General features: G+C 33.5%; 2 protein-coding genes across 6 annotated transcripts in view; one reads left to right on the plus strand and one right to left on the minus strand.

Moving 5' to 3' along the window:
- Window positions 1–1,991: 1,991 nt before the first annotated feature.
- On the minus strand, window positions 1,992–7,984 carry LOC141459118 (uncharacterized). Of its 2 annotated transcripts, none has more exons than XM_074137738.1 (2): window positions 7,905–7,984; window positions 1,992–2,398 (listed from the first exon to the last, which is right to left on the minus strand). In XM_074137738.1, the coding sequence occupies exons 1-2, from the start codon at window positions 7,938–7,940 to the stop codon at window positions 2,135–2,137; spliced, it is 300 nt and encodes a 99-aa protein (XP_073993839.1). In that variant the 5' UTR covers window positions 7,941–7,984; the 3' UTR covers window positions 1,992–2,134. The 2 variants fall into 2 exon arrangements, with proteins under 2 accessions (XP_073993839.1, XP_073993840.1); XM_074137739.1 differs by lacking the exon at window positions 7,905–7,984 and adding an exon at window positions 2,529–2,749.
- Window positions 3,363–12,034, plus strand: part of LOC141459117 (ubiquitin carboxyl-terminal hydrolase 4-like) — an 87,792-nt gene continuing 79,120 nt past the window's right edge. For all 4 annotated transcript variants that reach the window (XR_012461384.1, XM_074137735.1, XM_074137736.1 and 1 more), the window contains exon 1: window positions 3,363–3,599. Coding sequence is in view for 3 of the 4 variants with exons in the window: in XM_074137735.1 (XP_073993836.1) it covers window positions 3,508–3,599 (92 nt within the window). In the remaining variant the exon portion in view is untranslated. The remainder of the gene's footprint in view (window positions 3,600–12,034) is intronic.

Consider the following 12,034-nt stretch of genomic DNA (forward strand, 5'->3'; position numbering starts at 1 on the left):
ATCACATAAGAGCCTAATGAGTTTTCTTAAAAAATTCGATTACTTTTATTCCGGAGGAAGATTGAGGCTGTTTGGAGAATAACTTATGCATCGAAATGGAATCAGTTTTTAGAAAATTTATCTGTCTTTCTAACCGTGTCATTCAAATCGAATTCGGACCAAAACTTTCTTAGTAATAACATTTTTATTGGATAAAAGTAATGATTTTAGAAAAAAAAAATTAAAGTGACATCACTCAAGAACAGTGGAAAATATGAAGTTGGCCAATACGTCACTGAACTCCACTTGTACTAGACACAGTAGGCCTACTTATGTACAATACTTACTGGTTCACCCTGTATAGTGTAGCATAGCATTGGTGTAAGGCATCTTTCTGCTAGCTGTTAAATCCCTCGCTCATGCCACTCTTTGTATTACGAATAAATAACTCTTGCACTCCATTTTCAGTGACGTTATTGAAATTCGTTCCTAAAGATGGTGTATTAAGGACTGAAAACCAACGTTAGTTAGATGGAGCTGTCTTTATTATAATTTATTATAAAGAGTAAAAAGGTAGTTCGATGCTATCATTTTTTTGCTTGTCTGTTGAGTAGCATAGCTGACTGTTGTCTTTCTGGAATAAATCTTGTCTATGTTTTTCCTAAACAGAATAGCTCTGGGCTATTTTGGAGCAAAATTTAATCTATTTTTGGGAGTAAAGACCGGAATTCATGGAAAAAGCATGGAGAACGGATTTTTGACAAATTTTACTTTTTCTTGGAAATCCATAACATCAACATTTCTTGATTTCCTTTCTTGCACCTACTGTATTTCACTTCAATTCAACCATTGATTGTTTAGGATTTTGCGAAAATCCACTTCTCATCGCATGTCAATTATTCTAGTAAAGAAATGCCATCCTAAGTCTCCTTTTATCCTTTTCCACAGTATTAAGATGGCGGCTTACGATTAAGAACATATTACTAACATGTACAAAATGTCTGTTAGTTTTTCACCATACAATATAGTAATAACTAGTTGTGTTTGGTATACTCATCTATCAAACTTACTGGTCTTTCTTAACTTGAACCCATGAGTGCGTCAACATTTCCATTTGCGATTCTTTACATGCAGATACATTTGCAGGCAGAAAGCTCCAAAACAAACATTTCCATCTTCTCTGTATTCGTTAATGTTTATTAACTAAAAAGTGGGCCGTAGTATAGAAGAGGTGGTTAACAGAGATTACCAGTTCTTAAATTACCTTGCATTCTTCTTGGAGTTTTTCTTATAATTAACCAAAAGATGGTTATATTTTTCTGACAAAATGAAATAAATAAGTTCTAGATGTGAAATCGCAACGACGACAGCAACTAGCACTGAATGAGTGATGTCCTTGTAATTCAACAACTACACAAACAGCATTAATTTGTTTTATTTTAGTATTCCTTTTAGGAGACGGGAACAGCTGATTGGTCTGGGCTAATTCAATGTTTTTGATAATTCGGATAGTCCAATAAACTAACTTTTCAATGGAAGTAAAAAAAACTCTAAATGTAAGGATAGAAGGCACCCTGGTCCAAGCGTAATTTCCTGGCTTGTATCGTCCTTTCTTAAGTTATTAAATCAGACCTGAGCAGCCCATGTAGAAACAAAAGAAGATTAACTTCGGTAGTAATGTAACTTTTTAAAAGAAGTTGATTGCTAATTACCTGAATGAGATCTTTTCATAAACTCATAGAAATATAAACTGTAAGTAAATAGTGGAGGTTAACAAATTATTTGCCAGGTTTACTTAGTAAATATTTAAGAAATCCTGTTGAGGGTTGAGAAAGAGGTAGTGAGAAGAGAGTAATAGAGAACGCACAAACATATATATTATAGTTACACCCTGGTTATTATTATATAGGTGGTTGATCTGTACATTTTACTAATGTGGCACATTGGAAGAATCATTAAAAACGCTATTCTATAAAAAAAATCTAATGGAATTTTCCTTATAAATGTACGAGTTCATTGGGGAAAATTTTCAGCAAGAACCTATTTCACAATCTTGAAATAACTCAATCTCGGTGCAAATAGCCAACTATCTTCTTGACCACTATTCCAATTGTTTTACTCTATTGTTACAGTAAAAGTTGAAATTGATTAATTTTCAAGATACATTGTCAGAATTCATTTTGTCCCGGATTTCATTCGTCTGTTGTCTTTCGGCCATCTTGCCATCAATGCCCAGACCGAATCTCTCTATAAGACTCACTGACCGATGTCCATTTATGGCTTCAAATTCTGGATTTCTTTTTGACGATATATCTGGATCAAAGTTCCAACTTTGCTCTTTGAAGAATAGTGGCGTACCAAACAATGATTCTAGTAAGACTGTCACAACACCAGCGTTCGTATTTGAATTCAGCGTCATCTGAGAAGAAAAGAGAAAAATAATGTAATTAGTTGAAATTTTTAATACGAAGCCGATCAAAGTAAATTTATTTAATAAAAGTGGATAAATTTTTTGGCAGTGAATAGCGGGAAAATTGACTAGTACACACTTTTATCATGGAGTAATTCACGCGTCTTTTTGCTTAATCCATTCACATCCTTCTTCAATTTATCCAATTAACTTAACTACCCATGTTTAGGCAAATGGCGGCCCACACTGAATTTCTAACCGGCCCGCGAAGCATTTTGTACGTTACTTTTTTTTAACTTTATGTTCTTTGCTGTTCTGTGACGAATCTTGTTTTGTGATGGTTTCCTGCCAAAGTATTGCCTTAACAAAAAAGCAATTACAAATTTATCTGAACATAGTAACCAAAGCGAATTAACTTAAATTTCAATATAAACAAAAATCCACAAAAAAAAAAATTAGTATTATTATTAGATGTGTTTGGGAGTTTTTTTTTTAATTCTATGTTTTCTAATAAGAGGATAATTATTAAAAAATCTTAAGATACAGCGCTTTTAAAACATTTAATTTAAATTGTTTTGTTTACAATAGCATTCGTAAACCATAGCCGAATGCATTTTTGCTCTGACGAATGTTGCTCTAATTTCTCGGAAAGGTGTACCTCTCAGTGGAAAACCGATAATTCTACCCGTTTTGTGGTTGATAACCTCACAAAAGTTTTGGTTATACTCGGCGTGGCTTAAAATTCTTGTCGTATACAAATTCATGGGTGGGCCTCCCAAAAGAAAAGAGATTTGTAAAGGGCAAAGTGGTTGAATAAATAATCTTCTTTTTTTACTATATTATTTTTTTAAGAGTTGCTATCACCACTTTACAAAGTAATTGAGTCTATATCGATTAGCAAGTGATGAATGCAATTTCACGCAGCGCTAGTATATCATGCATCACTGTTAATACAACACTGTTTAAAATTAATTCACTATAATTGTTTGGTTCAACAGAATAGTAGTGTAAATGATTCTTGTGATTTAACAAGTGATATTGAATGTGATCAAGATATATTGTTACATCGTTACATTAAATTTTTTGTTATTGAGTACGTTCTTATCTAATTAATTAATATGGGAGAATTAATAGACATACCAACACCCGAGGAGCAAAAAGAGACCATGCAAATGCTTTTGACGAAGTCGTTGCTTAATGGCGAGACATGGTAATTATAAAATTTATTATTTGTATCAAATAACCATTATGAATTATAAATTAAATGATGACTTTAAAAAAAAAATAACTGTTATTCGCGTAACTAATCGGCAAAATGATGACCTACATTCTAAACTCTTGTTTTGGTTCGTGCGGGGTAAAAATCTGAATTGACGAGAGAATTTCTGTAGTAGATTTCAACTATATGCAGAAATCTTCAGCATTTATCCTACTGAAAGCAAATAATATTAAAGATTCTCTTGATCTCGAATAGGAACTAAATGCTCTTAGTGATATCTTGGGAAAACATCAGAAACATCAGAATTAGTTAAATAAGAAACAAAGGCAAACTTAATATAAAAAATACAGAAAGTTTCCTTTAAACATCTCGAACTTTATGGTCATCTTTCAAGTGCATTCATCTACAGCAATTGCAGCTGTGTAGATTTATGCATTTCTTGAGTTCGGGTACTATTAATTTTAGATACGACTGAGGGTTAAAACCCCTGGCAGTACATAGTTCAGATACTTTGAATTACATATACTCCAGCGGTGAAGAAATTTGAACACTGATATTGTACCTGGTCAATCCACTGTATTTTGGATTTATGATACTTCGATTAAATGTATTGCTGAGTCCACAGTTCATTACCAATTTTGTAGTGTTCAGATATTTTGAGAACAATATTAATGCAGGTGTGTAAGTAAGCCTTCTCTTGAGTGTTGAAGAACATTACATTTTGTACCCATCATGTAGGTCCCCAGAAAATTCAGTGTTCACGTACTTAACTCTTAAATCTGTATAGTTCTCAGTACGTTTAAAATTGTGAACTCCGAACTAAATGCTAATTAACCTTTGAAGGATATTTTGTGAGCTGTTTTTTATGTTGATGTGTATGGTCTAAGTTGAGTGGTTAGAGGCGTGGATAAGCTTTATTTTGGTTCTGTGTTTATTGTCGGTCTTGAGCTTGGAATTTATTTAATATATTACTGCGTGAAATTTATACCGAAGTAAGTTATATATCCGCCTCCGTCAACGACACCCAGTTTGCAAGTTTTGTAAGCCAACCTGAAGAAATAATGGTTACTTTTTTATTTATTTATTTACTCAATGGATTGTTCACCTTCTCGAAAATTGTCCCTGAGCATTTCTGTTTCGTGTGTACAATTTATGACAATACTTTTATAGAAAAATTAAAGCAACTATCTGGGAGAGGTTGTTATAAGTTACCATGTAATGTAATACTTCAGTTTAAGGAGCGGTTTTACAAAGTGAATTATATTAGTAAGAATCAAATATGAAATATTAAATCTGCGTAGATTAAAGGAAATGCGTGAGTAAGTAGTAAGAGGAAGTTATGTGACGAGTGTTACATCAGATTTTCGTTTGTGTGTTCAGAGAAGTTACAAGCAACAGCCAACATCCTTAGTGCAATACATCGCTGAGATGTTAATATTGGGACGATATTGGCTATATTTAAATCTCAGAAGTGGTGGCAAAGTGTTTATCCTCATTGGTCCACTTTTAGATCATCAAATTAGATTGATTCAAGAAAGATTTTTAATTGTTTTGTGTTTTGAAATGAATACGTATTTCTTGCTTCATTGTTTTGCCGTTTCTTGAAGTTCACAATATAGCTAGTGTCTGTATATTAACTCAATTTTCAATTACTGTTCACTATTTTTGGTGATGATTCATTGTTTCAGTAGGATGAAAAAATAACTGCCAATTTCAGTCATATTTTTATTTTTTTTTATTATGCCGAGCTTTCGACCTTGGGACTAGGATATCTTCAGGGCTAATTGACAATGTAATATTTTACATCATTAAAGGTTGGTGTGTCTTCTGTCTTGTCTGCTCATGGACTGTAGTTGATATAACTACATATTAAGGAGGATGGTTGCGGTCCCCTGTAAGTCTCCCTCTCTCATAAAAAAAAAAAATCTGGGACCATTTCTTATATCAAATTAATAGGATATGATCTTCGTTTTTTAATAGATCGCAGGTGTAAGTAAGGATTGAACAATGTATATTGTATGTAAATAAAGGTATCTCTATGTACGGTATGGTTTGCCTATTAGTTCGCTAAACTCCAGTAGTTGCCCAAATGAACTACGTTTGTAGATTCTATGAGTATTTGAGATTGTTGGGAGTGTCAATGTATCATATAAGTATGTTGGTGTACTCAGTTGGTCCCCAGTCATTGTGTACTTAAAAGGAAATGAGTAGACAGCTTCTTTGGCCCAGGAAGTAAGTCATACCACAATACTTGCCCTCACTGTAATAGATCTTTTATGCTCTCTGTTAAAAAAAAAGATGTCTTCAGAAAAAGCATCAATTTGCGGGATGATTAGAGAGTTAATATTTTAATTATACAGGGTATACACGGAGGAATGGTCGAAACTTAGGGAGGTGATTCTGGGCATCATTTGCAACAGATTTTCTTGAACTACTCAATAAAAGTTTGGAACTAGGTTGTGAAGAGCTGATAAATAAGCCGAAAACTTACTTATCGGTCTAATTCCCAATTTAAAAACTGACATGTTTTATCCTTATACGGCTTATAAAAATAAATAAATATAACCAGAAGAAAAGATAGTTTAAAGAATGGGCAGGTTTTGGTCTAGTGGTCAATAGCTTGGCTTTGTAAGTGGGAGATCCCCAGTTCGAATCCCGCGTATGACTACATTTTATTAAAAAAAAAGTGTTATGATGAATTAAGTATTAAGAATGTCTGCAAACGCGGGATTCGAACTGGGTATCTCCCACTTACAAAGCCACGCTCTCTATCACTAGACCAACACCCTGGTAAGATATTTTTACCGTAATCATAAGTCAAGAAGTCTTGCATGCGGGCTACATTAAAATGATGAGATGGTTTCTTTTATTTGATGATAAAACAAATTTATCCTGATTCACCCACAACCAATACAGTACACTACATTTTTTAAAATCTTCAGTTATTATCATTTTGGTTCTTTGCGTCACAAATAACATTCTTTGCAGTTAGAGGACCTCCCAAAACAATGGTACGTTGGGCCGCGGCGTTTGCCCTGTTTTGTTGCTGTTTTTACACTAGCTGCCGATAGTTAGGCAACTAATTTGTCCAAAAGGAATCAGCCATCTTTTTGGTTAGTTTGTTTAACATTCAATAAATGTGCTCTTTAGTATCTTATAGAGAAATTCAAATAAACCAAACTGTCGGCCGATTAAAAATCTGAAGTACGTGGTCTCACTCGCTTATGGCGCGAGTAGTTCTACTCGCTGAGATCAGACTTCTGCTTTCTTTTTCAAGGGGAGGGATCTCTCGGCTGTTCGTTAGTTGAGATCCCCTGCGGCTGTTCCTGGGAATACTCTACTATCTACGGCTCTCGCGACCTTCGGGCGGAAGAAGTAGTTAATATAGTCACTACTTCTAAAGTTACTAGAGCTAGCATGCCAGGTAGAAAAAAACCAGTCTTTAAAGAAAAAGGGGTATCTTGTACTAGACCTCCAAGGGTCGATACAATAAGCGTCTTTATTGTTGCATTTAATAATAATAGAAATATAGAATTTTGTGACCAATTATAGGGTCTCTCGAAAACCAAAGGCCGAAGAAAGGGCGCTAAATTGCCTTTGTCCGGCCCTGAGTGTATGTTTTCTAATAACTTTTAGAGCATTGAAGCCAACTCACTAAGTAATAATTTAAAGAATGAAGAAAACCTGAGAATTGTGATAAGAGAAACTCGGGTAAGTTACCATGTCAAATTTGTATTAGTATAAGAAGTTTTTAAGTTAGAGAACGGAATAGCTAGTTTCAAAATTTGGAAGTAGTATGTCGGAATTTCCGGTAATTATTAATTTTCCCGTCACATAGGCAACTTGTCCTTTATATGTATATATAAATAGAGAATAATTAGAAAAAAACTTCAGCAGTCGCACTTCCAGTCAAACAATCTCGGAATTTACGCTACTCATTCATTCTGCCACTTTTGAGGATACCCAAGCCAATATAAAATTTAAAAGTTATACGATTTACCTATTTTGAGGTATGATGAATAATCGGTATATACTCACACACACACTAGTAAAATCCACTTTTTCGTTCTAAGGGCTAAAACGTGTATTTTCCGTGAGAACTCAAAATTAGAAAATTGCACGAACGCAATACTTTCTCTTATAGGAAAATGTAAAATTTGTAAATTTTAACTGACTGTCAATTTAATATTCAAAAATATATACTAATGAAAAATATTTAAAATATTGCAGATATAGGATTTTAATTATTCAGATGTAGCACAGATTAAATTAATAATTTGTAAATGGCTAACTTACAAGCAAGCCGAGTAGTAAATACGTTAGATTACCCATGATGTTAGACACTCAAGTGTTGATGACTATTCAAACACGTTACTAGTGAAAGTTTCAAACCCCACTTATAGCCTGAGTATTACTTAACTCATCTACAGTATTAGCTTACTGTAGAAGTCTTACTTCTCTAAAATTCTGTCACAAAAAGACATATAGCAATCTTATCAAAATATTTGTTCGGCATTAGATTTTCACTTCCTAGGAGTTTCTTATAGTTTCTTTCTTATAATAGTAATGGAAAAGAAGCTAGTAGTGCATCGAAAAAAAATAATTTCCAGTGTAAAGACTTCAATTCGAAAATCTACTCTATCGCAGATAATTTGGAATAAGATAAAGTAAAAAACACTGCTGTGAACAATCACACGACCTACATTTCCACGGAGTTTAAGCATACATTATCTTTAGATTCTGAATTTCAAACTGCTTAATTCCCAGGAAAAATATATACTTTGTAGAAACGTGTACATTAAATCCAAAGAAAAAGTTATTTCTATCCTATCCCCGAACTGTAGCGTAGAAAAAATATTCAAATGAAAGTTAATTGGTTCATTAATAATTAAAAAGAAAAACGTCCATTCAACATGAGTAAAATGAGCGCATATGTTTAAAGAAAATCGTTTAAGTTATTCTCAAGGAAGATGAAAAAGTGAAAAATCTCTTCGGTAAGAGTAAAGTTATGTGTGGTTGAGGGATTTTGATTGCTAAGTTAAATCTGGAGGCATAATTTTATATCCCATTTAACAAAATGATTAAGCATCCTCTGAGTTTATGCAAATTGGTCAATTCTTAATTGCTAAATATTTCTAAGAAAAGTACTATTTTTAAAAAAAATAATTTTTCCATGAATCATCCAATTACGCAATAAAAATTTGCAATTTAGAAAAATGAAAAATGTAGTTTTCTATATTATTTTTTTTTCAATTATACGAGGTCTGTCTAAAAGTATCCGACCTTTATTTTTCCCTCGCAAAATAAAGACGATAGCGCGGCGCCACTGTACTCAGTAAAGGAAGACACCTTCATGCACATGTGTGAATTTTGTCACCGCCTTCCAGCGCGTCAGTCGCTGCCTGTGGGTTGCTGAGTGAGGTGCTACTCAACGTGTTCGTCGCATTACCGACTCTCTCAAGATGACTGAACGTGTTGAGCAAAGGCACTGCATCAAATTTTGTCAAAAGCTTGGTGATTCTCAAAGCGAAACAATTCGTAAGATTCAGCAGTTGTTTGGAGACGAAGTGATGGGTGAAACACAAATTAAGGAGTGGTTCAACCGCTTCAAAGTAGCCGCACATCAGCGGAGAGTGACCAAGTTGTTGCCGCCGCAACAAAAACACCTCCGTTTTGAAGTTACACTAACTCCAACCTCTTGGGCGATCTCCCACACGGTCAAGCGACGATCTGCCATCACCAAATTTTGCACAGTCACAACAACGGCTGCTCTCCGAGCAGTCTGGGGTCTGCCAGAACGCTGCTCACTCTCCGCTGATGTGTGGCCATTTTTGAAACGGTTGAACTACTCCTTAATTTGTGTTACACCCATCGCTTCGTCTCCAAACACCTGCTGAATCTTACGAATTGTTTCGCTTTGAGAATCACCAAGCTTTTGACAAAATTTGATGTTTCAGTCATCTTGAGAGAGTCGGTAAAGCGACGTACACGTTAAGTAGCACCTCACTCACCGACCCACAGGCAGCAACTGACGCGCTGGAAGGCGGTGACAAAATTCACACATGCTCATGAAGATGTCTTCCTTTACTGAGTACAGTGGCGCCGCGCTATCGTCTTTATTTTGCGAGGGAAAAGTAAAGGTCGGATACTTTTTAGACAGATTTCGTATTTCTAATTTAGGCCAGATGCGGAAAAGTTAAGAACATTGTAATTTTATCGAAAATTGGACATGGTCCATAAAAATGCGTCTTTTGTAATTTTATTTGCATGTGGCTGCTAATTCAGTGTTCTTGAACTATTCTCCAATATATTATTCACTAAGGATGAAGCAATTTTCGAGTAAAATGAATTGGCTATTTTCGTTCGCCAAAAAGGTAATGAATATATAAACAGTAAATGTTTGTTTGTACATTTATTTATGTACTTTAGGTTCAGTACCAAGAGCGGTTGTGATGTGGAGTACCTTCGTAGGTATGAATTTAATTGTTCATTTCAGCAGCCCAGTACTTTACCTGCTTCAATATCAAACGTTAATTTTTATTTTTTGTATTTTAGGTCCCTTAATATCTGAGGTTATTGGCGCCCTGAGTTTTTTCAGTGCAATGTCAGCCTCCGGACGGTGTTCTCTCGATATAATCCTTGTTTTGTTAGAGGAGAGTGATTGCCCCTTGAATTTTCGCATTAATGATTGTCCAATATATTATTCACTAAGAATTAAGCAATTTCTGATACTTAGTGTACTACATATTATTACAGCGCTTGTCTACAAAAAAAATAAAAATTTAAATTAAAGTTAACAAATTATGGGATAGGGGCTCCCAATAGAAAAGATGTAAATTTGCAAGTTGTTGTATAATTTTTTTGATTATATTCTTTTTTTAGGTTCGCCGTTACAACTTAACAAAATAATTGATTTTATATTTTAAATCACTAAAAATGAGACACTGTTTATAAACAGTATCAAATTCCCTCTAATTTTTAGGGTTTAACAAAAAAGAAGTGTTGGGTGACTGTTTTGAACAAGTATGTGTATTTGTATGTGATTAAGACATATTGTTACATCGTTAAAATTAATTTTTCGTTATTGTGTATCTTCTTATTAATGTGACAATTAATAGACGTACCAACGCCTGAGAAGCAAAGAGAGACCACGCAGATGCTTCTGTCTAAATCATTGCATAATGGTGAGACTGGTAATTAAAAAATTAGTTATTTGGATGAAATAAAAATTATGAGTTATAAAATAAGGAACGGACTTTTTAAAAATACTATTAATCGCGTTACTATTCGGCAAAATGATGACCTACATTCTGAACTCTGTTAAGAGACCAATTAATCCCGAGTAAAAATCGAAAAAAAAAATTGACGAAAGAATTTTTATAGCTGATTTCAACAATGCGCATACATAATAATAAAGTACATAATAATCAAGATTTCCTTGCTCTCGAATAGCAACTAAATGTTCTTGGTGATATCTTGAGAAAACATCAGAATTAGTTTAATAAGAAAAAAAGGCAAACTTAATATAAAAGGACATAAAGTTCCCTTTAAACTTCTCCAACTTATAGTCACCTTTCGAGAGCATTCAACTACAGCTATTGCTGCTTTTTACGTTCCCAGTACATTGGAAGTTCAGGAATTTCGAATTTTAGGTCTGGTAGAGTTTTATAACGCCCCCGGTAATGCTTAGTTCAGATACTTATCTCCTTAACAAAAACTTACAGTTTAAAATGTTAAGTATAAGGGTTGATTAAACGCCAAAAGGTACATAAATCAGCAAGTACCCAACATTTCATTAATACTTCATTAATATTTAAGTAATTTTACTGCATTAATTTGCATTCATATTTTTTAAAATTTATTAGATGTCACAGACCCTTATGCTGGCCAGTTCATTCATTATATTTTTTTGTTATAATTTTGATAAAATGTATAATATATCTTCGTTATTAAATAGGTACTTTATTTTAGATTTATTCCAAATTATTCTTCTGATTTATCTTTAATATGCCCTTTATTTTGAGCAGACACATATACATGCGTGTTAAAGTAGAAAAAGACTAAGAGTCGGCTACTGTTTAAATTAGAATCAATATTTTTGGATTTAAAACAGTATTTCTGTCTTGAATTCGTCTTACCGAAATATTCGTGAGCACAAATAACACACAGTTAATAACAAGTAGATTATTCAACAACAATTATTCATTTCTCAATTGTAATTTAATTTAGTCCCCCTAATTTTACTTACAGTTAAATACTGGAATAATTAGCTGTCCTAAAAATAAGCATATCTTATTTTTTTAATATTACACATATACAACATTGTGGAAAGAATATCTAGATTGAGAATGTAATTGAAGAAAACTATATTATTTGCGATAAAGCCAGATAATTATTACCTATTATTACTAAAAAATTCAAAACTT

This window comes from Rhodnius prolixus, unplaced genomic scaffold, assembly GCF_049639745.1.
Source record: "Rhodnius prolixus isolate KJV_2025 unplaced genomic scaffold, Rpr scaffold_11, whole genome shotgun sequence".
Taxonomy (NCBI): Eukaryota; Metazoa; Arthropoda; class Insecta; order Hemiptera; family Reduviidae; genus Rhodnius; species Rhodnius prolixus.